Source organism: Cyprinodon tularosa, unplaced genomic scaffold (genome assembly GCF_016077235.1).
Source record: "Cyprinodon tularosa strain WSP-4 unplaced genomic scaffold, ASM1607723v1 ctg199, whole genome shotgun sequence".
NCBI classification, from domain to species: domain Eukaryota; kingdom Metazoa; phylum Chordata; class Actinopteri; order Cyprinodontiformes; family Cyprinodontidae; genus Cyprinodon; species Cyprinodon tularosa.
Genome location: NW_024038729.1, coordinates 717090 through 742427, shown reverse-complemented (window position 1 = coordinate 742427; position 25338 = coordinate 717090). Strand labels below are relative to the sequence as shown.

Here is a 25338-nt window from a genome sequence, read left to right as displayed (position 1 = left end):
ACAGCTGGACTCTAATGAAGGAGCAGAACCTTCTAAAGAGGATCAGAAGAAATGGACAGAATGTGGGTTTAATGAGTGTCACAACAAAGGGTCTGAATACATATGACCATTTGATATTTCAGTTTTTCTTTTTAAATAGATTTTCAAAAACTTCTAAATTTCATTTTTTTTTCTGTCAAGATGTGCTGAGAGATAAAATGAAGTTTAATGATTTTAGGAAATGGCTGCAATGAAACAAATAGTGAAAAATGTAAAAGTTTCTGAATACTTTCCGTACCCACTGTATATACACACTTACTGTTTTTTTTCCTCCTACTCACACATGGAGATGTGCTTCTGCTCCACATCTCCCCACCCACCTGTTCAGCTCAGAGCGCTCCAGATACAATTACGTTTCTAATACTTTTTACTTGCAAGAAGTATTTTAGATTCCTTAAACTTTACACAGTAGTTGGGTATGTTGACACCAAGGTTCTAGTTACTGATCCAGCTATTAGATATATCCAAATACTTTACAAACATGTTTCAGGCAGTAGCTTTACATTCATGTTGAAATTTTTGGATACTTTCTGCAGTGGAAAGATTTACGACATTTGTCTTATTTTTTCATTTTCTGTGACATTGAATAAAATGTCTATGCTTGTGATGTATGTCTTAAAAACAAAGGTTTTTACATTAGTTTTTTTTATTATTATTAAATATCCACCCCCATAGTTTACATGTTCTTAATTCAAAGTGACGAGCTCTAGCATTTTGAAGAATATTTTTCTTAAAGGGGAACACCGTTTTTTTTTTTTTTTTTTTTACATTTGGCCCTTGATTTGACTTTATTGCATCATGTTCTACTCACCCATATGAGTTTTGTGTCATTTGGAGCTGTTCTGAAGATATTCCGTTAGGTTATATTCAAGTAACGTCTTTCTATGGGCAACAACTTGAAGGCACAAACTAAACTGTTCATAATTTATTCTTTATGGCACGCCAGCATTCATAACATGTAGGCGAATCACTTTCCCCCAGACATCCACGGTTATATTTTCTATATTTCTATTTTTTAAAAACAAAGCGGAGTGTGTATGATGTCATCCGCACGCGCCGCTGAACTGCTGCTAGTTTTACTCACATACCTGGAAGATGTCTAGTGCTACTACCACAGATGATCTCGCTCTCAAAATGGAATTGAGCGATTCAGATTAGCTAGCCGAATGAATAGAAGGGGTAGAGCGTAGCTGGCTGGTGTAATGTACTTTGGTTAAATAAAGTAAAAAAAAAAAAAAAACACCTCCAGTCCGGCGCATGGATGACATCATACACACTCCGCTTTGTTTTTAAAACATATAAATATTAAAAATATAACGGCGGATATCTGGGGGACAGTGATTCGCCTACATGTTATGAATGCTGGCGTACCATAAATAATACATTATGAACAGTTTAGTTTGTGCCTTCAACTCGTTGTTCATAGGAAAACGTTACAACGTTATGTTAAAACTCATATGGGTGAGTAGAACATGATGTAATAACGTAAAATCAAGGGCCCAATGTAAAAAAAAGAAATTCCCCTTTAATAACTAATAATTATGGAAATGAGGAAATAATGGTTTTATGAAGATGTGCTATGTATGTGTCACTTAACCTGATGGAAGAAATTTTGGATTCATTAGTTTTTAATCATTGAAAAAGTAACATTTCTAAATCTCTGTATTATGTTACATCTCAATATTTTGTATTGAAATAAAAGATCTAAAGAATCATAAGAGAGAAGTTATTCAATTCTTTGCATGCATCTGTGTGGTAATTTTTTAACTATACACTATATGAACTTAGATATATGATAAAAGTGGTTGTATTTTTTTTAATCTACTTTCCAACTAATCTGGGCAATTATTAAAGCAATGAAATCCTGGATACAGCTGCTGAAATGCCCGGTGGGCGGCGTAATAACACCCGAAACTGCTTTTCCTGTTTGAAGAACCTAGTCATCGAGGAGGGACTCCAAGTAGAGCTGCTGCTCCTCTATACTGAGAGGAGCTGAGGTGACTCAAGGATCTGTTCCAGGTGCCTGCTGGAGCTACCCAGTGGAAGAAAGCCCAGGAAGCAGCCCAGGACATGTTGGAAGGTCTGCTTTATGCCTGCTATTGAACACCTTTGGGTGTAGTTGAGGTATCTGGGATAGAGACAAGTCTAGGCATTTGTACAACTCGGTAAATAATTAAACTGAAGACAGATTTGTATGATTAGCTATCAGTCTATATTTTTGTAAATAAAATAAATCTTTTTTGTGCTCTTATTGTGAGCTGATGACACCAAATACATTTAAATTTTTTTATTAAGTTGTGACTCAGTTTAAAGTATCTATTTCCTTTGAAAACTGGAGAAAATTGTTTTCCAATATTATCCAATTTTCTGTCCTGGATGAGTTTTATCAGATTAATATGGAATCCTGTTTCCTCCACATGAAAATAAAGAAAATCCCAAATAGAAAGCCAAGTCATAATTCCGACTTTCTAAGTCATAGTCATCGGCGTTGGCAGACCCTTTTCACAGAGGCACATGCCTCGTTGTGGATCTGCAATGCCTGGGGCACAGATTTTTTTAATAAATTTTCCGCCCTCACAGCGGAGTTAAGAGAGGAGAACTCTCCAAATTAAGTCAGTTACAATTGATCGACAGCTTCGCAAAAATGAAGCAGAGACCCTACCGTTTACTGTTAAAAAAAAATCCAACTCTCCCATCTTTCTGGCCATGATATAAACACCTCATAGGATCATCACCATCACACCATCATAGGATGGGCCCCAATAGAAATGATAAACACAGACCTGTATGTGTGTGTATGTAGGGGTGTTTTTTTTGTTTTTCCTATTACAATGCACATTTCAAGTTTTCAGTTTTCAAGTTCATGTTTCCTGACGTATTTAATGAAGATAAATTGTGCATAAATGTTTAGTTTGCGCGCTTTGCGCAGTTGCATTTCTTTTTTGTGCCCTATTGTGCCCCTGTATAGTGTTGTCAGCTGATGCCCCTGTTCATAGTTATGATATAATTTAAAAGTTGAATATCTCATAATTATGACTTTGTAATTAGCATTTTTTTTTTACTTTCATGTGATGGAAATGGGCTTCCATAGGTGAAATATATTTTCTTGGGAACAAATATTTCACACCGTAAAAACATTTTTTTTTTTTTACTTATGATTTTTTCTTGGTTATTAAAAAAAACACCCTAGCCATCACAGTTAAAATTTTATAGCAAATTTCCATTGCTGCAGGAAGTCTTATTTTATCTTTTTATGCATGTCGAAAATTCAGTCAGAGATCCTTTTGCTCAGTCTTCGTGAATCTTTTTTTTTTTTTTTTTACACTAAGAAATCCTTAAAAAAAAAGTGCGCGCTAAAGTCATCCCACTGCTAAGGAAGAGGATTATGGCCACTGAAAAAAAAAATATAATTTTGACTGATTTTTAAATTTTATTTCAGTTTAATATGGGAAAACCCCGGTTATGCTATTCCATTCTCAGAATTGTGAGATTAAAGTTAGAATTATGAGATTAAAGTTAGAATTCTGAGATTAAAGTCAGAATTCTGACTTTTTTTCTCAGAATTCTGACTTTAACTTTAGAATTCTGAGGAAAAAGTCAGAATTCTGAGATTAAAGTTAGAATTCTGAGGAAAAACGTCACAATTCTGAGAAAAAAGTCAGAATTCTGAGATTAAAGTTAGAATTCTAATTAAAGTCAGAATTACGAGATTAAAGACATAATTCTGAGAAAAACGTCAGAATTCTGACTTTTTTCTCATATTACAATGAAATAAAATAAAACAAATCGGTTAACTTTTTTATTTTTACAGTGGCCCTAATTCTCTTCCGTACACTGCACATCACTTATTTGCGGAAATAAACTAATCACTTTGCCGGAAGTTGTAGTGATCAGTTTCAGTTTCGATTCCGCCGATCCCCTCCGAAAGAAATAAACGAAACTTATGAAGGTTTAATGAGCTGAAGAGAGACAGATCCTGGGTGTAGAGCGCCGGTGCAGCGGATACGTGGAGCAGCTGGCTGATCTGTAAACCATTTCTATCAGTTGATCCTAACTTGCTGCGTCATTACCATGGATAGACTAAGTGGAAACCCTGTCGGTGATTTAGGCACCTATGCGCAGAGACATAGACTGCAGTTAGACTTTAAGGATCTTGGAAGTGACGGCCCGGACCACATGAAAGTGTGAGTGGTCATATTTTCTTTATTAGGAGGAAGGAGGGTTTAATCAGTATTGATTATCTCTGAACTGGGTGGGAAGTCTTTAAGCAAATTTGCCATATCTTACTCACTGTCAATTTTCTCTTAAAGAGAGACTTATTAAATGTTAATAACGTGTTATTATCGCCTATCTGTCCTTCAGCAGTAGGCTGTTTTTGGTTAATTTATGCTTAATTATTTTTGCTGCTCATTGGTGCAGTGGTTAGCACTGCTGCCTTGCAGCAAGAAGGTTCTGGGTTCGATTCCTGGCCCGGGGTCTTTCTGCATGGAGTTTGCATGTTCTCCCTGAGTATGCGTGGGTTCTCTCCGGGTACTCCGTCTTCCTCCCACAGTCCAAAAACATGACTGTTAGGCTAATTGGCTTCTCTGAATTCTCCTTAGGTGTGAGTGAGTGGTTGTCTGTCCTGTTTGTCTCTGTGTTGCCCTGCGATGGACTGGCGACCTTCCAGGGTGTACCCTGCCTCTCGCCCATTGACTGCTGTAGATGGGCACCAGCACCCCTGGCGACCCCAAATGGATAAATGGATGGATATTTTTGCTTAATTTTATATATATATATATATATATATATATATATATATATATATATATATATATATATATACAGGTGCTGGTCATAAAATTAGAATATCATGAAAAAGTAGATTGATTTCAGTAATTCCATTTAAAAAGTGAAACTTGTATATTATATTCATACATTACATACAAACTCATATATTTCAGATGTTTATTTTGTTTAATTTTGATGATTACAAATGACAACAAATGAAAATCTCAAATTCATCATATCAGAAAATTAGAATATTGTGAAAAGGTTCAAAATTGATGGCCCCTGGTGCCACACTCTAATCAGCTAATTAACTCAAACCACCTGCAAAAGCCTTTAAATGGTCTTTCAGTCTAGTTCTATAGGCTACACAATCATGGGGAAGACTGCTGACTTGACAGTTGTCCAAAAGACGACCATCGACACCTTGCACAAGGAGGGCAAGACACAAAAGGTCATCGCTAAAGAGGCTGGCTGTTCACAGAGCTCAGTGTCCAAGCACATTAATAGAGAGGCGAAGGGAAGGAAAAGATGTGGTCGAAAAAAGTGTACAAGCAAGAGAGATAACCGCACCCTGGAGAGGATTGTGAAACAAAACCCCTTCAAAAATGTGGGGGAGATTCACAAAGAGTGGACTGCAGCTGGAGTGAGTGCTTCAAGAACCACCACACACAGACGTATGAAAGACATGGGTTTCTGCTGTCGCATTCCTTGTGTCAAGCCACTCTTGAACCACAGACAGCGTCAGAAGCGTCTAAAGAGAAACAGGACTGGACTGCTGGTGAGTGGTCCAAAGTCATGTTCTCTGATGAAAGTAAATTTTGCATTTCCTTTGGAAATCAAGGTCCCAGAGTCTGGAGGAAAAGAAGAGAGGCACTTCATCCACGTTGCTTGAAGTCCAGTGTAAAGTTTCCACAGTCAGTGATGGTTTGGGGTGCCATGTCATCTGCTGGTGTTGGTCCATTGTGTTTTCTGAGGTTCAGGGTCAACGCAGCCACATACCAGGAATTTTTAGAGCACTTCATGCTTCCTGCAGCTGACCAACTTTTTGGAGATGCAGATTTCATTTTCCAACAGGACTTGGCACCTGCACACAGTGCCAAAGCTACCAGTACCTGGTTGAAGGACCATGGTATCCCTGTTCTTAATTGGCCAGCAAACTCTCCTGACCTTAACCCCATAGATTTTCTATGGGGTATTGTGAAGAAGAAGATGCAATACACCAGACCCAACAATTCAGAAGAGCTAAAAGCCACTATTAGAGCAACCTGGGCTATCATAACACCTGAGCAGTGCCACAGACTGATCGACTCCATGCCACGCCGCATTGCTGCAGTAATACAGGCCAAAGGAGGCCCAACTAAATACTGAGTGCTGTACATGCTCATACTTTTCATGTTCATACTTTTCAGTTGGCCAACATTTCTATAAATCCTTTGTTTTTATTGGTCTTCAGTAATATTCTAATTTTCTGATATGATGAATTTGAGATTTTCATTTGTTGTCATTTGTAATCATCAAAATTAAACAAAATAAACATCTGAAATATATGAGTTTGTATGTAATGTATGAATATAATATACAAGTTTCACTTTTTAAATGGAATTACTGAAATCAATCTACTTTTTCATGATATTCTAATTTTATGACCAGCACCTGTGTATATATATATATACAGTGTTGTGCCTGAACGCGTTCATTGAACGAAAGTTCATGAACTCGTTCATATTTTGGGCGAACGTGAACTGAACGTACTGCATTATTGCCTGATGAACGTTATTGTGAACTCGTTCATTCTGGCGTCTGTGAACGGGACGCTCTCTCAGTTCAACTCCGTTCAATAGGTTGCCAGATTTCTATAAAGCCCTCCAGGCGAAACCCCGGCTAAATCACACCGTAAACAGGCCTTAATATGTAGCGGGAAAAACACCCAATCTGGCAACACCAGCTACCAGCGTCGTAGCCTACAGCCGCGTGCGTCATCAAAACAAAATGCAGCGTGGAAGCCACAGAAGCATGGAGGCGACTTAAAACAGTTTTATGACCAGGTGGTCGGTGAGGATGATGGCAACAAGTTTGCCCGCCGGCTTTCAGTAAAAAAATCCGCACTTCAGTAACCTTAAATTCCTACCTCAGCCTGGTCCCTCAGTTTGTGTTAGTAAAATCTTCTTGAGCGGAGGTCTTCAACAGGGGATCCGCGACCCCTAGGGGGTCTACGGAGGTACTGCATGAGGGTCTGCATGGTTAGTTGATATTTTTATATTCCCCCCTGCATTTTTTTTCCCCATTAATTGAAATGTCTTTAAATACTCATTAACATGAAATCAACACACTGTAGTAAACAGATAAATGGAGGCAGAAGATGTCTTTCAGTCATCAATGCTCACATTCAGAGACACACAGGAGCTCTTTCAAGCTGGGCACCGTTTCCTTCACAACACCTGTCCCATCAACCAGGAATCAGAATCAGAAAAACTTTAATAATCCCAGAGAGAAATTAATTTCTTTACATTACTCCATCTGTAATAGAGTGACTATAGGACACAATTTCATACAATATATATAGTTAGGGGGTCCCCGCTCCATCTCGCCATCAGTTTGGGGGTCCTTGGTCTGGAAAACATAGAAGACCCCTGTTCTTGAGGGTTTTACTATCCATGTAACTTGTTTGTTAAACCTGCCTGGTATAATTTTCCAGGATTCCAGTATTCCTTTTTAGTATGTATTGAAATGGAATTTCAAATGGAAAAAATTATAAAAAAAAAAAAAAAAAAACATTTGCACCTTAAAGACTACTTTCCTATTTTTCTTTTAATAATTACTCATAAAAAAGACCATTCAAGCAGCACATTTTTCCTGATGTTTTTGAGAATATACTGTAGGGGTGAAAGCTGCAGCTGCTACTAGTGTGAAGTGAATGGACAGCAACAAAGCATTAAAGCAACAATGGGGAAATGCTGTCCCCTCAATGCTAATGTAAACCCTGGTTGGATAAGGATTCAAAGCTGGATATGAAGATGAAATCTGACGCACAGTTTCAGTGTTACAACTAATAAAATAATTGCTGTCTGTGGTTCTACAATAGGCTATGGTGTAATTGAGCAATATATGAAAAAGAAAAAAGAAAAAAAAGAACTATGAACTAGTTCGTTTTTTGGAATTGTGAACTATGAACTGAACTAGTTCATTTTAAAATGTGTGAACTGAACTTTGAACTAGTTCACGTAGAAAGAGAACTTTCCCAACACTGTATCTATATATATATATATATATATATATATATATATATATAAGGGGATGGGTTAAATGCAGTGGGCTTGTGTTCTGAGAGCCCGGTTTGATCCCCACAGCCTCCACTCTGGGTTCCTGAGCAAATCCCTTAACCCCTGATTGCTCCCTGGGCGCCGCACAAAAGCAGCCCACTGCTCCCACAGGGGATTGTCAAAATGCAAAGAACCAATTTCCCCATTGTGGGACAATAAATGGATTTACATTATATTTTTTTTCAATGGGCTCAGAAAAAAATAAAACAAGGCAGTAATTCAATAGTTGATACATTATGTGAGCTGCAGTCAAAGAGCAACAGCAAATCTGCAGACCCAAGATTTACCAAATATAAAAGTAGGGGTGCACTGATTTATTGGCTATGATTTTCTTAATTTTAGGAGATTCGGGATCGGCCAATATTTAGATGGAAAACTGATTGTAACCCTGATGTTATTGGTCTAAACCTTTCATTTATAATCAAAAGCACTAATTTGTGCAGTTAAAATTAGTTTGTATTGTTTCATGGGTGTTTATCTTCAGTTAACTGAGATTTAAATTCAGGGTGTCCCATGAAAGACATTGATATTGACCCACAAAAAAAATTGAAGAAAGCTGTAAAACTGCTATAAAGATCAATATAAAGAGCAATATTTACATTTTCAGTGTAATTTTTACCTTACAGTTTCAACGAAGGAAAATTATCCTCACACGAAAAAAGTTAAATATACATTAACTTTAAACTTTACATTACAACTCATCCTCTCAAGATAACAAGAGCTTATTTAGAACAAAAACATTTTAAGTATCTATGTACACATGGAATGAAAACAGGTTTTGTATTTTGAAAAAATTACCTATGTTTACTTCTTTTTGGGCCCCCTTGAGTCAAGGGCCCTTAGAATCTTCCTTACTTCCCCCCCGTACAACACCCCTGTCAACATGTCAGGCTTTTTAAACAAAGGTAGTCAGCAAGAAAACAATCATTGGTGCATTTTAAAGCTTAAAGAGCAACACATTACTTTTTAAAGAGACATTGTATACATTTTTACTGAAAAATACCTTTAAAATACTGACACTTCAGTGGTTCAGAGTACAGCGCAGATGCATCTTTAAGCCTGTAGAATATTTTCCTGTATTTACTTTGGGTCAGAAGTTCCCACGCTGGCAAGTCTGACCTCTCAAAATATCAAAGCATTAAGTTTAAGATGGATTTTGTAGATACTCAGATGCATCCAGCTCGACTCATACGGCAATTCAATAGGTAACATGAAAAAAAGTAAAAAATAAAATTGCGCTGTTAAGTAAGTTCTGTGCTTTGGCCACAGGGTGCAGTATCATTAGAAAATTACATAACAGCTCTTTAAATAATAGTGGAAATAAAGCTGTAAAGCATGGGTGGTTCTACACAGCGGCCAACGGGGGCCAGTGCCCCAGTAGAGCTGGTCCTTGCCCCTGTTATGGCCCCTATTCTGAAAACATACAATCCAAAAATTTAAACATAATTTTGTCAATTTTTTTTAAATAACTGTATTTTTTCTTGATTTGATTAGATAGATAAGAACATTAGCAAATAAATTTTTTTAATAGTTTGAAGAAAAAAAATATTTCATTTTTGGCCATTCTTTTCTCACAGATTTACCCAGGAAGTTGTTCTTGCAGGTAAGACCTACCCTTGTGGTAAAGGGAACTCAAAGAAGGACGCCAGGCGAGCTGCAGCCCAAAATGCTCTGGAATGTTTGCTTAAGGAACAGCATCAGGACACAGTAAGATTCCTCTTTTCTGTGTGAGAAACACCATACTTTGCATATATTTAATTACCTTTAACTGATATCTTGTTTTAGGTCCAAAAATGTAGGTTTGTAAAAGAAGAACTGAAATACACAGTAAGGGATTTTCAAACAGCTTCCTGCAGGAGGAGAGACAGAGCTGCACCCAACTCTCTACTCTCTCTCTGACCCCCCTCCTTGCAGTCATCTTTTATTAACAGAACATAACACATGGTTACAAACAGAGTATTGTTCAGACAGGACAGTTGATCAGGTCATAAGATACTGTAGGATGCTCTCCTCTTGACTGAATCATAAGACAGAGTGGAGCATCTAATTTTTACAATGTTTCATATGAACACACATTAAAGGAATAGTACACCCAAAACATGATTAGCCTTCATTTTCTACTCACCCCCATGCTGAACAACACTCTGGAGTACTTTTTTGATATCTCAAATGCATCTGGAGATCTGGGAGGCTTCTTGCTGTCTGCTGACATTCAAATAATGGAGGTCTATGGTGCCCGAGACAGAAAGGTCCATAAAAGTCCACAAAAAACGTGTCAATATTCCTCCATACTGCTCGTCCAATGTATTCCAAGTGTCCTGAGTGGGTAGCACCCAGAATTTACTCGAAACGAAGTCATTTAGAATGTTTTTAGAGCATAAACAGTAGTGTATAGGATTTCCTGAAAGCGCGCACCTGCGCGTTCACGACGCTACGGAAGCCGGCAGACCAAACCATGAAAGTGCGCATTCAGCGTCTGCTCTGCCAATAATGCAAGCGTAGAAGAAGAAATGTGCTGTTTACCTGTGCAAAGAAAGAAACAACGAAAGAAAAATGTCTGAGGACTTCAGTGTTGAGGGAGAGCATGAGTTCTTTGCTGAGCTGAATGCGCTGGTTTGGTCTGCCGGCTTCCGTAGCGTCGTGAGCGCGCATGTGCGCGCTTTCAGGAAATCCTATACACTACTGTTTATGCTCTAAAAACATTCTAAATGACTTCGTTTCGAGTAAATTCTGGATGCTACCCACTCAGGACACTTGGAATACATTGGATGAGCAGTATGGAGGAATATTGACACGTTTTTTGTGGACTTTTATGGACCTTTCTGCCTCGGGCGCTGGGCACCTCCATTATTTGAATGTCAGCAGACAGCAAGAAGCCTCCCAGATCTCCAGATGCATTTGAGATATCAAAAAAGTACTCCAGAGTGTTGTTCAGCATGGGGGTGAGTAGAAAATGAAGGCTAATCATGTTTTGGGTATACTATTCCTTTAATTTTATAATCATAATTGAATAAACCTAACATCTTGGCATGAATAAAATTTCGCATTAGATAATCTGTCAGTTCTGTGGAATAAAATAGCTGGGCATCTATTGAAGTAAAAAAACAATCAATACCTGATGATTCCAGCTAAATCTTATCCCTTTGCAATGAGTTATTAGTGTTGTTAATAATCTTGATGTAAGGTTTGGAGTCACCTGACTTAATAAATTGCTTAAAAAGTACAAGGCATTTTTCGTCTCATTTTTATCCTAACTTTTTATCAAGGCTGGAGATTCCCCCCGTCAACAGGGCCAGGTGTTAGCTGAAAGCGTAGCCGACATCTGGTGAGTAAATTAAAAAATGGCCTTTAATAAATGCCTGCTGTTTAGTTAAGGTTTCTTTGATCTATATGGAATATTTTCTATCACAGTGACAAGACATCAAGCCTGAGTATAAGTAAAGAAGAGACAAACTACATTGGAATCATCAACCACTACTGTCAGAAGACAAACTGCTCTCACACATACATAGAAGTAGAAAGAAGGGGACCTCCTCATAACCCTCGGCAAGAATCTTCTCATTTGGAAACGTTTTGGCTATGAATATTCTCCTGTAATATTTACTAATAGAAAACTTAATATCAGAAAATAAGATATTTTTCCTTTCAATACAGATTTTTCTACAAATTAAAGATCGACACAAAGGACTACCCTGTTGCTGAGGGTAAGACAGCCAAAGAAGCCAGACAGAATGCAGCTAAGGAGGCTTGGTCTGCACTCCAGGAGCAGTCGGATTTCAACAGCAAGGTAGCTGAAGTTCTAATTCTCCTATATTAAGCTCAGGCTGATGGTGAACTAAAGCATTCTTCACTCATTTTCAGGTGTCTGTTAGATCAACGGCGTCTGAAGACGAAACATTTTCACAATCAGCCACAGTGTAAGGCACCTCAAGATAGAAACTGCCTTAAATAATGAATAATATAATTATACTCGTTTGGACATACTTGTGTCTCTTCTTTTAGGGACTCTGCTGATTCGTCACTGCAGAGCATGCAGTTGAGTTTAGGTGACTCAACATCTTCTTCAGTCTCCTCAAATCCACAGGTTTGTTCTGATCTTTCGAATCCAGAAAAACAAAAATGGTAATTTGTGGAAATGAGTACATTTTTATAGATACTGTTGTGTTGAATTTAGCTTAATTAATTTTTAATATGCATCTTAAAATCTTTAAAGCAGTTCAAGTGTTTGAGTTTAACGTGACTTTACTCTTTCTTCAGATGTTAACTCTTAACCCTATTCACCCAATAGGCTCTGTTTTTCACTACATTGCTATAAACCAGTAAACTTCTTACTTTGCTTATTTCTCTGTTAACAAATGTATATTTGGCAAACTGTATTCCTATTTTTTAACAATGTTATTTTTGGTTAAAGGTTGGAGATTTTCCAGCTCAGCAAAATCAGATGTTCAATAAAAACCTAACTAATATCAGGTGAGCATACTGCTTAATGCATAACCTTTTTTAATAAAGCCTTAAAACATTTCTATGACTTCTTTGTAAAATAAAGAAGTCATAGAAGAAAATTTGAATAGTGAATTAATATGATAATGATTTCTTCGTAAAATGAAACAAATGTAAAAAAAAAAAAAGGTAATTTTGTCTGTGAAGTGTCGTAGGGAGGGTGCTTTATATTCAAGTAGTAGAGATCGACTTTTTTTGTTTTTTTTCTTCAAGCCGATACCAATAATTTTGACAGTCTAAACAAGTTCTGATATGTGTTGCAGATTTTTTTAGGCTGATTTTAATTTATTTTTTACAGTAACATTCCTTTTTCATTCACTGTTTACATGGTAAAAATAACACAGTGATAACATCACATATTTCTCAATTTAGAAAAAGAAAAAAATATATATATATCTATATATATATATATATATATATATATATATATATATATATATATATATATATATATATATATATATATGAATATATATATATATATATATATATATATATATATATATATATATATATTCAACAAAACTTAAACAGTGGATTGCAATAAACATGCTTGACATGATTGCATGCATAGCTGCTGAATGCACCAGTTAATCTGTAAATGCATGCACGCATTGGCTAAAACAAGTACCAGAGAAAAATAGGGTTGTCACGATACTAAACTTTTCAACTCGATACCGATACTAAGGAAAATATTCGATACTCGATACCATTTTCGATACCACAAGGAAAAAAACAAAGACTCCAAAATTCTACAGAAAATTTTCATTAATAAATATAATACAATAAATAAATACAATAACGGTTGTATGCTGTGTACAATATTAAGCAAGCTTGATAAAAAACTTATAAATTTAAAATTAAGTGTTCCTTCCTTGGTTATGCTTTGCACACATAACAATGACACTAGCCAAACTGGTTAAAAAACAAAAATAATTCTCAGCAGCTGCACCTCTTACAAAAAAAAAAAAGTCTGAAACTGAAAAGTGCACAGAATTATTCAATCACACAGTGTTCTGATTGTGCATTTTCCTCTATTCTGCACTTTAGATGAATGACTGCTTAGGTGCCACTGGTGGTGGCACTGTATCGATACTTTTAAAAATGAGTATTGTATCCGGATACAACATTTTGGTATCGATACTTTTTTGAGTTTCGATACTTTTGACAACCCTAGAGAAAAAGCACAAAGATTTCAGCCAGCTGATGTATCAGTCTACCTCTATCACATAATGTTCCAAAGTGTGAGACCCAGGCTCTTAACATTTACATTTGCTCATCAATACTTTGCCTTAAAAGTTAAAAAAGAATTTTGCAATTATTTGAACTTCTGATATCCATTCCCATTGGTCCATTGCCTGACTGGTAGCTTTCCATCAGCTGCTTTCCCTCCTCCATCTGGTTCCTTCTGGTTTATGGCAGAGTTTGCACTCATTGGTTGAAATCGGTGTCTGGGATCTTCTGCACAGAGTTGCCATGTTCTCCAAATGCTTCTGTCTGTTCTCTCCTGGTACTCAGGCTTCCTCACACAGTCTAAAAAACGTAGGTAGAGTGATCATTTTGAATAGTTTTAGAGTCTGTGCAAGGTTAGTCGACCTGTGTTGCCCGTAATGGACCTGCGATACATCCATGGTATTTCCTATCTTTTTCACTCAATTATGTGTTGACCATAAGTTGTCAAATTTAAGGTTTTTGAATTGTTTCTCTGAATTGTTGATGATGGCATCTCAATGATAACAGTAGTTATTCCTTCCCCTATGGTTTAGTTAAGTTGTCTCCGACATAATGTGTTTTCTGTCACAGCCCTACGACAAAAAGCCAGAATACGAACTCAGAAGATCACAGCCTTATGGAGACAAACTTTATTGGAATCATCAACAGCTACTGTCAGCAGACAAACTGCTCTCACACATACATTGAAGTAGAAAGAAGGGGACCTCCTCATAACCCTCGGCAAGAATCTTCTCATTTGGAAACGTTTTGGCTATGAATATTCTCCTGTAATATTTACTAATAGAAAACTTAATATCAGAAAATAAGATAATTTTTCTTTCAATACAGATTTTTTTATAAATTGAAGATCAACACAAAGGACTACCCTGTTGCTGAGGGTAAGACAGCCAAAGAAGCCAGACAGAATGCAGCTAAGGCGGCTTGGCCTGAACTTCAGAAGCAGTCGGATTTCAACAGCAAGGTAGCTGATGTTCTATTTCTCCAATATTAAAGGAATAGTACACCCAAAACATGATTAGCCTTCATTTTCTACTCACCCCCATGCTGAACAACACTCTGGAGTACTTTTTTGATATCTCAAATGCATCTGGAGATCTGGGAGGCTTCTTGCTGTCTGCTGACATTCAAATAATGGAGGTCTATGGTGCCCGAGGCAGAAAGGTCCATAAAAGTCCACAAAAAACGTGTCAATATTCCTCCATACTGCTCGTCCAATGTATTCCAAGTGTCCTGAGTGGGTAGCGTCCATAATTTACTCGAAACGAAATAATTTAGAATGTTTTTAGAGCATAAACAGTAGTGTATAGGATTTCCTAAAAGCGCGTGCCTGCGAGTTCACGACGCTACGGAAACCGCGGCAGACCAAACCAGATGAAAGTGCGCATTCAGCGTCTGCTGTGCCGATAATGCAAGCGTAGAAGAAGAAATGTGCTGTTTACCTGTGCAAAGAAAGAAACAACGAAAGAAAAATGTCTGAGGACTTCAGTGTTGAGGAAGAGCATGAGTTCTTTGCCGAGCTGAATGCGCACTTTCATCTGGTTTGGTCTGCCGCGGTTTCCGTAGCGTCGTGAACTCGCAGGCACGCGCTTTTAGGAAATCCTATACACTACTGTTTATGCTCTAAAAACATTCTAAATTATTTCGTTTCGAGTAAATTATGGACGCTACCCACTGAGGACACTTGGAATACATTGGACGAGCAGTATGGAGGAATATTGACACGTTTTTTGTGGACTTTTATGGACCTTTCTGCCTCGGGCGCCATAGACCTCCATTATTTGAATGTCAGCAGACAGCAAGAAGCCTCCCAGATCTCCAGATGCATTTGAGATATCAAAAAAGTACTCCAGAGTGTTGTTCAGCATGGGGGTGAGTAGAAAATGAAGGCTAATCATGTTTTGGGTGTACTATTCCTTTAAGCTCAGGCTGATGGCAAACTAAAACATTCTTCACTCATTTTCAGGTTTCTGTCACATCAACGTCTGAGGATGAAACATCATTTTCACAATCAGCCACAGAGTAAGGCACCTCCTGATATAAACTGGAGTGTAGAGCTAAATGCTATGATATATGTAAACATGCTTGTTTGACTTCTTTTCCAGGGAATCAGCTGATTCCTCACTGCAGAGCATGCAGATGACTCCAAGTCAATCCATAATATTCACTGATTCCTCAAACCCCTTCAGTGCCCAGGTTTGTTCCAATATAGCCTAAAAAATGTAAACTTTGAGTTTGATTACTACCACAGTTATTAACCACATTTTTTTTCTTGTTTAGCAAGGCATTTGTCGGTGCATTGAGCAACCATACCTTGAGATCATATGAAGCACAAACATTTATGCATCCTTATTTTGCTCTCCATTGCTAATGTTTTATTTGATTTGTTAATAAAAGTTTATTTTTGTTTAAACTGAAACCTATTAACTTTTGTTACCAATGTTTAATTTTTATAATATAATGCAGGAAGAGTAAGCAGTGTATAAAGCAAATAGCTTTTATATTTATAATGAATACAGTCAAGGCTTTTTGTGTTTTTTAGAAAGATGAGGAAAACCATATAATTGGAAATGCAAGTACCCCATCAGTTGAGTCAAGGTACATTTGTACTGCAAGCATTTATTAATAATAATATTCAGGCTCAATGCATTTTCTTTGTGTCTAAGCTACTTGCTTAATGTTTACAGATTCACTTCAGACTTTGAATTCATTTCGGTTCTTGGTAAAGGAGGTTATGGTGCCGTTTTCAAAGTAAAGGAGAAACTGTTGGACATGGATTATGCCGTAAAGATTGTCTCTGCTTCAGACTCAGAGTAAGTATGGAGTGCTTATTTGGGCAATTCAGGACAAATGCTTGAACTTTACAATGGATGCATTTTGATTGATGTTATGTAGAAAAGCTTTGCGTGAAGTGAAGACGTTATCGGAACTCCAACATGAAAACATTGTTAGATACTACCACTGCTGGATTGAGGATTCTAAGGTGCAACAGGAATTCCTCAAAAAGAAACTAAAGCGGTATGTTGTATTCTCCCCTTGTTTCAATTAATAAAATTCCTCCTACAGACTATCGTTATAATCACATTTTCCTCTCTTTTTTTAAATTTCCAGTATCCAATGTAAACAGTACCTCTTCATTAAGATGGAATTATGTAACTCAACTCTTACACAATGGATTAAAGTGATGAATGAGAATGAAGTACAGTACTCCCAAAGAGGAGCAGACAGTCTTCCTATTGCAAAGCAAATTGTCACTGGAGTGGCATACATTCACCACAACAACCTCATTCACAGAGATCTGAAGGTGAGGCTTGAGCTTTTAGACAACAAATCTGTAATTTCTTCTTCATTTGTTCTTCAAGACATCATTCCCCAATCCATCATCTAAATGTGTATTTCCTAATTTCTTGCTTGCACTTGTTCATCCCTTCTTTCTTTTGTCCATTTGCCTTAAGGCTTGCTTTCTTGTCTTGCATCCTTGTGTCCTGGTTTTATTATCCCCTCTTTTTTCTCCCACTACCATTACTCTTTTTTCTCCTTCCTTCCATTCTTTATGTCGGAAATAGTTATCCTTCAAATGCACCATATATATATATGTGTTCCTTATATATGTACAGTACATATATGTACTGTGTTCCTTAGAATGTAATGCTATATATCAGGACAAGGTCCAAAGTATGAAGACGAGAATCTGTGGGATTATTCACATTTTGAACAAAGCCAATTGAGTCTAAGATAGTATTAAAAGCTGCATTTAAGCCACTTAGAACTCTTAGAATTAATCTAAAGAGTAAGGACCAGGTGGACGATACAAAGCTACAAAATTTGGATGAGGGAAACTAACGGTTAAATGTTTAAAAGAGTTCTATTTATTAACTGGCTTTGGAATTATCAGTACATTAAACTGAAAGATTATTGCAACTCCCTAGCCCATCATTTCTTGGTATGTTAAGATTTAAATAGCTAGAAGGAGTTGCCTCATTTATGGTCACATAATCCTCTTGCTGTGGCAAAGTTTCCATAAGATAACAGAAATCAATTTGAGTATCACAAATCAAGTCATTAACTAACAGACATTTTGAAGAAAGTTCTTATGTTACATAAACAACATGTAATTGTTTGACTTTTTCCCCTATTGGATTCATTTTTATTTTAATTAGATTATTGTGATTTACTCATTTAGAGTTATTTTCTAATTTATTTGGTCATGGGGAAAAACTGTCTGGATAGAGTAATGTGTGGGTAACTGTAGAGAAGCTGCAGATAGATTTGTCTAACTACGACTCTGCTTCCTGGTCTGCACCCTGGGTTTTTCAAGGTTTTGGAGGACTAATAAATTCAGCCAGATTCCTAGAATGAAGAGCTGCACTATCCATCGTGGGATGGATTCCGTCTCTACAAATCAGACCAGGTTTTCCCCAAAAGATTGCCAGTTATCAGTGTAGCCCACATCATTTTCAGGGCACCACCAAGACAACTAGCGGCGGAATGATGACATGTGGCTAAACATTTCATCACTGGTCAGATCAGACATTGTTTTGGCAAACTTACACACCGAAGCAACACAAATTCGATCCATACAAATATCTGCCATTAATTCATGGAGAACACATATATATTAGAATGAACTTATTAGACAGAACTTTGGAAAGTTATCCATGGAAAAGTGATTTTTTGTCTGGAAAAAATTGTCTTTAGTTTGAAGCAAACTTCATTATGTTCACTTTGTCTAGAATATGATAAAAAGCTCTTTAAAGCTTTTTATCATATTCGAGACAAAATAAAGGTTTTTGTCTTCAGCATCAGATGGCTGTTAGAGTCTCTAGTCTCTCTTCGAACTTTGCCAGGTTTTTTTCTGTATTCAATAACATTTACTTTAGTTTAAATGAAGGATCACATGTCTGACCCGTGAAGTTTGATGATAGATTCAATCTCTTTTTGTTGTTTTTTTACTGCTCAGCCTGACAACATAATGTTTGGAAAAGATGGCAAGGTGAAGATTGGAGACTTCGGTCTCATCACTATTGACCAAAGTGAGGAACTGATGGAACGAACGAAAGACATTGGAACAGAAACCTACATGGCTCCTGAACAGGTCAGTTAAACGATGTGCTGAAAACTGGCACAGAGGTTGATTTTAGTATTTAGAAAAAGAAAAACCAAAATATCTTTTACAAGTTCAGAAAAGTTTGTATTTGAAGTCACCAGTCTGTAAAGGGGACATTCTAGTGATTATTTAAGTTTAAAGAGCTGAAACGTATAGCTATAAAATACAAACAAAATAAACATCTCTATCAGTTGTATAGATCATGTTGGCAAATTAACTCTACTTTAATATATATATTTCATATACAATTATTATACTCAATATATCTTAATCTGATTTCTCAACTATATTTATCACACTAAATGAAACTGAGGGTTCTGTTTATGTAAAATCACCAAAGCTCAAAATCACTACAATCCGCAATGTCATTTTTAAATAGGTCACAGAAAATATCAGCTCATTTCTGACTATCTTTCTTGCAGGAAAAAATGCACAAAACTTAACTTATAATCTATAAACTTTAAAAAAAGAAATAATCTACTGTCCCCACCACATTTGCAAATGATAAACCGGCACTGACATACACCCAGTCAAAACGAACTTGCTTATTTCTACATATGCACTCATGCACATGAAAAAGGACACAACAAATACTTTACTTTTCATTTATTCGTACTGTAAGCCAGGAGTTTAGGGGGATTTTCTGCTTTCTTTCATCAACAGCACATTAGTACCCTGTAATAAACAGCTTATCTTCACAAAAAATGGATGGTCAAAAAAGGCTGTTTGGAGTACCCTTCAGAAAGATTGCTCTGATTTAAAGTTGACCTGTTAGATGAGTTTGATTTCATCACAAAACATTTTAGTTTTTTTTTTTTTTTTTTTACAGAATACTAGGAGATATGATCGTAAGGTGGACATGTTTGCTTTGGGACTGATCTTCTTTGAGCTGCTTTGGAAAATGTCATTTGGCCATGAAAGATCAGTGGTGAGTCATTTATTAAGAGATCAATTGCAAATCTAAATTTAAAAATTTCTTAAAATGTGGTTTAACTCATTTTTTACACTTTTTCTTTCAAATATAACACAGAAATGTTCATATTTCTTATTAATAATTGTATTATTTTATATTTTCATGGACCATTAGCTTCTGAGAAATGCAAAAAATAAGTCGCTACCCGAAGACTTTTCTCAGACTTTTCCTTTTGAGGTAAATATAATTTTCAATCTGTGATAATTTATGTAAAAAATGCTCATTATTAGAAAATTTTAATTATTATTATTGTCCTTATTTTTTTCAGTGCAAAATAATCAAATCTTTGCTCTGCGAGGACCCAAATGAGCGACTTGAAGCAAGCCAGGTGAAGGATAAATTGGAAGAATTAGGCCAACCACATCCGTACCTGGAGAATCACAGTGTCTGAATATCTGGAATTTAGTTAGGCAGATGGAAGAGATATTTTTCCATGATCTGCAAGCAAAGTCAACATGCAACAGTCAAGTTGTATGATGCATGTCAACACTTTTCTGTAATTTTTCTTCTTAAGCAATGCAAAAGGGGAAAAACTTCAGACCAGAAAATGGAACATTTTCTTCTATTAGGATTTTCAAATGTGTCTAACATTACAATTTGAATCATGCCTGATCTAAATAACCATGCTATGGGTGATGTTGATTTAATAGCTGCTTTTTATTCTTAACTGCAAATGGTTCAGCTTTGTTAACTGTGTTCCCCAAATCAATTGTTTATCTCTTGGTGGTACTGTGATCACACAGAAGGGAAAAGAATCATGACTTCTTGGGTGTTGGATGCCAGAAAGCAAGCTGTGGATTTGATAAATCGTTAGACCTCTGAAAAGCACATTGTGTCTCAAGTGAATTTGTCAACATTATACAACTTAATGTCATGTAAAATAATACAACCAGCTGCTCTTTTTTTTTAAATGTACAAAAAAAAAACATTAATGAAAATGTGTATATTGAATCTTGTATATTGAGCCAGAAAAGGGTAGGGTGCCTTCTCCGGGTCAGGGAGGAAGTCCTAGACCAATCGGATGAGTTTAAGTATCTTAGGGTATGCTCACGAATGAGGGAATGATGGAGCGCGAGATCGAGGGGCAGATTTTTACTGAATCTGCGGTGAAGCAGATTCAGTGCGCTGTGCTGGCCTGCTGTGATAAAGAGAAACCCGAGTCAAAAGGAAAAGCTCTCGATTTACAGTTCAGTCTACGTTCCTACTGTACCCTCATCTATGGTTAGGAGCTTTGGGTCATGACCGAAAGAACAAGATCCTGGATATAAGTGGGAGAAATTAGTTTTCTGCATATGGTGTAGTGGCTCTCCCTAAGAGGCCAGGATACTTCACCCGCCTACTGATGGTGGTCAGGGAGCCGGTGGCGTCAGTGCACAGCAGCCTCTCTTCTGTCAGTGAACCCCAGGGCAGTGTGGCTACAATCTAGTTTGTCACCATCAGTGTGAGTGTGTGCGTTAAATGGGTGAAAGACTGAATGTAGTGTAAAGCGCTTTGGTCAAGTCTTTTGACTTGACTATATAAGTAAAGGCCATTTACCATAACTTTGAAGCCAAACAAAAATCTGCAAATACAAAAAAGAAAATAAAAGTAAAAAAAAAAAAAAAACTTCAATCTGATAAGTAGTTTTTTTTGGACACACCTTTATTTTTCAGGTTTAATTTTTTTTGACCAACCTTTTTTCTTAAAAAACAATTTTTTAAGTTTAAAATTATTTTAATTCCTATTACATTTCCTCCTGATTTTTTCTTTTTCTTTTTGGTTACTGACATCTAAGCATGATGTCTAGCTTTGAAAGATGTTTTGGTCAACTTCATTGTGTTTGTAATTTTTTTTATTTGACTACAGGTGTGGCAGTAATCAGACCTGGATGTGTCCAGAGAAAGTGGTGTCATAATTCCCTGTTAAGCATTGTTTCAACATGACGAGCAGTCACTTTTTCACATAAGGCCTTTTAGATGTTTTTTTTCTGCATTAATTATTAAAACCATTTAAAAACTGCATTTCGTTTGATGTTGTGATGTGCCTAAGTGTGACAAACACGCACAAAAGGAAATAAATCAGAATAGACACTTTTTCATACAACTCTGTAAATATGAGTCAGACAATAAATCAGACTAAAAATCTATTTGATCAATTTCATAAATATGAAGAGAAATAAACCTATTTTTGTTCACTTTAATTCATTACATTCTTGACTTTCAGGTTCTGAGAAAGTTTCACGTACACTCAGATTTTTTATGCCTTTCGACTCTGAGGTCCTAGATGATCAAATCATACCTTTCCAAAGCATTATCTCACTGATGCTTTTTATTTTTCGGCACACCTTTCTGCTGCAACACTTTTAACAAACTGCTGCCTCATCACATAATGTAAACATAAGAAATCAAATTATATATCAATAACAAAATCCCTCAAGTTTGAATCATACATGGGTATAATTTCTAGACACATTCAATGGGCTCTATGCACAGCTCAACTACTTCCTGAATTTAAAGCAGCTCCTTTGTTTCCTGTCTTTCATGATTGGATGCACTGATTAATCCAGGTGTGTATGACCTAAGTAACTGGCCAGACACACCTGGATTAATCAGTCCGTCCAGTAATGAAAGACAGGAAACAAAGGAGCTGCTTTAAATTCAGGAAGTAGTGGAGCTGTGCATAGAGCCCATTGTACTGCACAAAATCAAATTTATATCGATCTTTGTATACTAGTCATAATAAGGTTAAGGGTTCAGGTTCATTTTAACCTGAATTTGAGGCTGCCTAAAGTTAAAAGGTAGTAAGTAAAGTAGCATTTAACCTAATTCTATTGGTTAAATTAAAAAAAGGTAAACACAGAAAGGTTGACCTGAGTCATCTAGTTAATGAGGCATTTCTAACAAATAGCAAGTCAATGTATACAAACTTCTTGAGAATGTATCAAAAAACTGGTTTAATATCAGAGTGAAAGATTTTTAAATAAGCATCTTCTTTGTCAAAATCTGCAAGAAAAATGAAAGATTGCACCGTAGAAAATGTTAAGGAATCCTGTATTTCAAAAAGGTCACAACTGGCTTTAAACTATTTATATCCATGGGAATTCAACAAATCCGAACATGTATTTAGTTTTTACTTCCAGAGCCAAATGATAAACTCAATGCTGTATAGTAAACCAGAAGAACAACCTGAAGCAAGTAACATAAAAACTGATTCAGAAAAGCACATCTGCTTGCTTGCAGAACTTAAAACCAAAATGCCTGACAGTAAAACTGTGTTTACTTTATGGTTGGAAAGATTCACCTTTTCTATTAGCTACCAGCTCTGTTTTATTTTCTTTTACAGTTACTGTAAAACTACTTGTACATTCAAATATATTTCTAAATGCTTGAGCTAATTGATTTGGTTTAAGCGAGTTTTAAATGCAAGTACTTATATAATCTCCCTTTTAATGTCTATGTATTTGATTTTATTACCAAGTTATACACATGAGAAAACATTCTGAAGTGGTAAAAATTGGGACGTGGAAGAACCAGAAGTACAATTTTGGACTGATTGGTGTGAAGTTAGGAAGCTGAGGCAGAGGCATTTCTTGCAAGAAATAATGTTCAAATGTATTTAACTTCCTCAGACGGAGAGATAGAGCTCTCTGATTGAAGTATATACATTTATACCTTACAAAATCACACACACACTCTCCCCACAGTGGAACGAACCCACCCCTGCACAAGGTAAATTTCTCACACTTGAACATTTGGTTATTCCCAAGAAAAAACACTTTAAAATTCAATTTTAGCCAGATAAACACCGAGAACAGGTCACCGTTCACAACATGGAGGCGACTGTGAGAACAAATTCTAATCTCTCATGACTTTCCCTTTACCCTTGTTTAGAGTAGGGATGCATCTGCTTTCTGTCCCCTTACCTTAAACATTACAGCATAGAGGCTGCTACAGGATATCTCTGAACTCACTCATATTCAGGCAGGCACACTCAAAACCTTTCATCTCACAAATAGGCCAAAGAAAAATATGCCTTCACATTAGCAGTTCAGTTCTCAACACGTTTGAACTCTCAAAAAGCTAGTTTTCCTTTTAACAGACCCACAAGAATTGCCTGCCTGTTGCTTTCTATTGTTGAAAGTAAGGAGTTAAATATTGACAAGAAATTCAAATTTCTAACAACCGGTGCAAAGATGGAGGAATGTTAACCAATGGCAAAACATGCCACAGGCATGAATACTGCAAACATAAAGTACAAATGCATTGAAAAACATCTGCAATAACAGAAAGAACCCTTACAACCACCCAAGCAAATACAAAGGAAACAATGCTTTCAGTAAAAAACACAAAAGTTTAGAAAAGCTGCTGACGAGCTCTATAAATTGGAAATACGCTAGACCAGTGGAGGGAAGTCGAGGACCAAGTCAGATGGGACATCCAGGCGAATATTTGTCTATAACATTAAGAAAAAAAATAAAATTCGTTTTTTTTCCTCTGACATCTTTTTAAAGCCTTTACAGGTGGTTCTTTAGTGGTGGTTCTTTAGCATTTTTCTTTTACATTCTTGTTTTTAGTTGAAGGCTATTGTGCATTTTCTGTAATTGTAATTTCTTTTTATTTGCAACATTTTCTTTTGGTGTTGTTTATGTTGTGTTTTTCATTTATATATTTTATTTTGTATTCTAGTTTGACCTTTAGCTGCTCATTTTCCCTTGTCGGCAACTATACTCTTATATGCCATCAGCATCAGTGGGAAATGTATGTACACTATTTATGCACATAAATGTCTTTTATTTTGATGTACATGAATCATTTGAACCATATTGTTGATAAAATTATGAATTGACCACAACTTCAGTGGTTTAAAAAAAAAAACAATATTAAGTGGCACAAATTACAATTTATTGTAATTTATTGTTGTTTATTAAGAACATGCAAACTCAATGAAAGACTCCCGTGCTGGAACCTTGTTTCTGTAAAGCTACAGTGCTACAAACTACACAAATGTGCATCTCTAATTAAAAGGCAAACTCGTAATCGTGACATCTTATCTTGTAATCACAAGATCTTAAGTCATGATTACATGAGCTACCTATGTCTAATTTTATTTTGTTTGGTGAATGCAAAAAACTTTCATAAATATGAGACATTTAAAATGTAAATAAAAATCTGAGATCTCTCCATGCTAACAATTTAACTGATCACCTACTAGAGAAGCATTTAAAAACAAACGGTTTGAATCTACAAAACCATTTATTTACTTCTGGATTGATTTAGGTATTTCATGATGGAGTTTTACTCATTTTATTTTTGTACACTTACATTTTGTAAACCTACTTTACATATTTTAGTGATATTTTGTAACCCCGTTTTTGATTTTAAGCTCTTTTTATTTTCCCAGCAAGCACGTCCAGGTGGGGC

The 25338-nt window shown here is 36.2% G+C and overlaps 1 protein-coding gene across 1 annotated transcript; it reads left to right on the top strand.

The window, feature by feature from the left end:
- The first annotated feature begins 3925 nt into the window (after positions 1–3925).
- On the top strand, positions 3926–21493 carry LOC119782913 (interferon-induced, double-stranded RNA-activated protein kinase-like). Its single transcript, XM_038284121.1, has 20 exons — positions 3926–4223; positions 9707–9836; positions 11396–11454; positions 11541–11675; positions 11784–11916; positions 11991–12046; positions 12132–12213; positions 12541–12599; positions 14433–14582; positions 14691–14823; positions 15826–15881; positions 15965–16055; positions 16402–16457; positions 16547–16672; positions 16755–16877; positions 16971–17163; positions 18820–18954; positions 19796–19894; positions 20054–20116; positions 20208–21493. The coding sequence occupies exons 1-20, from the start codon at positions 4111–4113 to the stop codon at positions 20328–20330; spliced, it is 2115 nt and encodes a 704-aa protein (XP_038140049.1). The 5' UTR covers positions 3926–4110; the 3' UTR covers positions 20331–21493.
- Positions 21494–25338: the final 3845 nt, after the last annotated feature.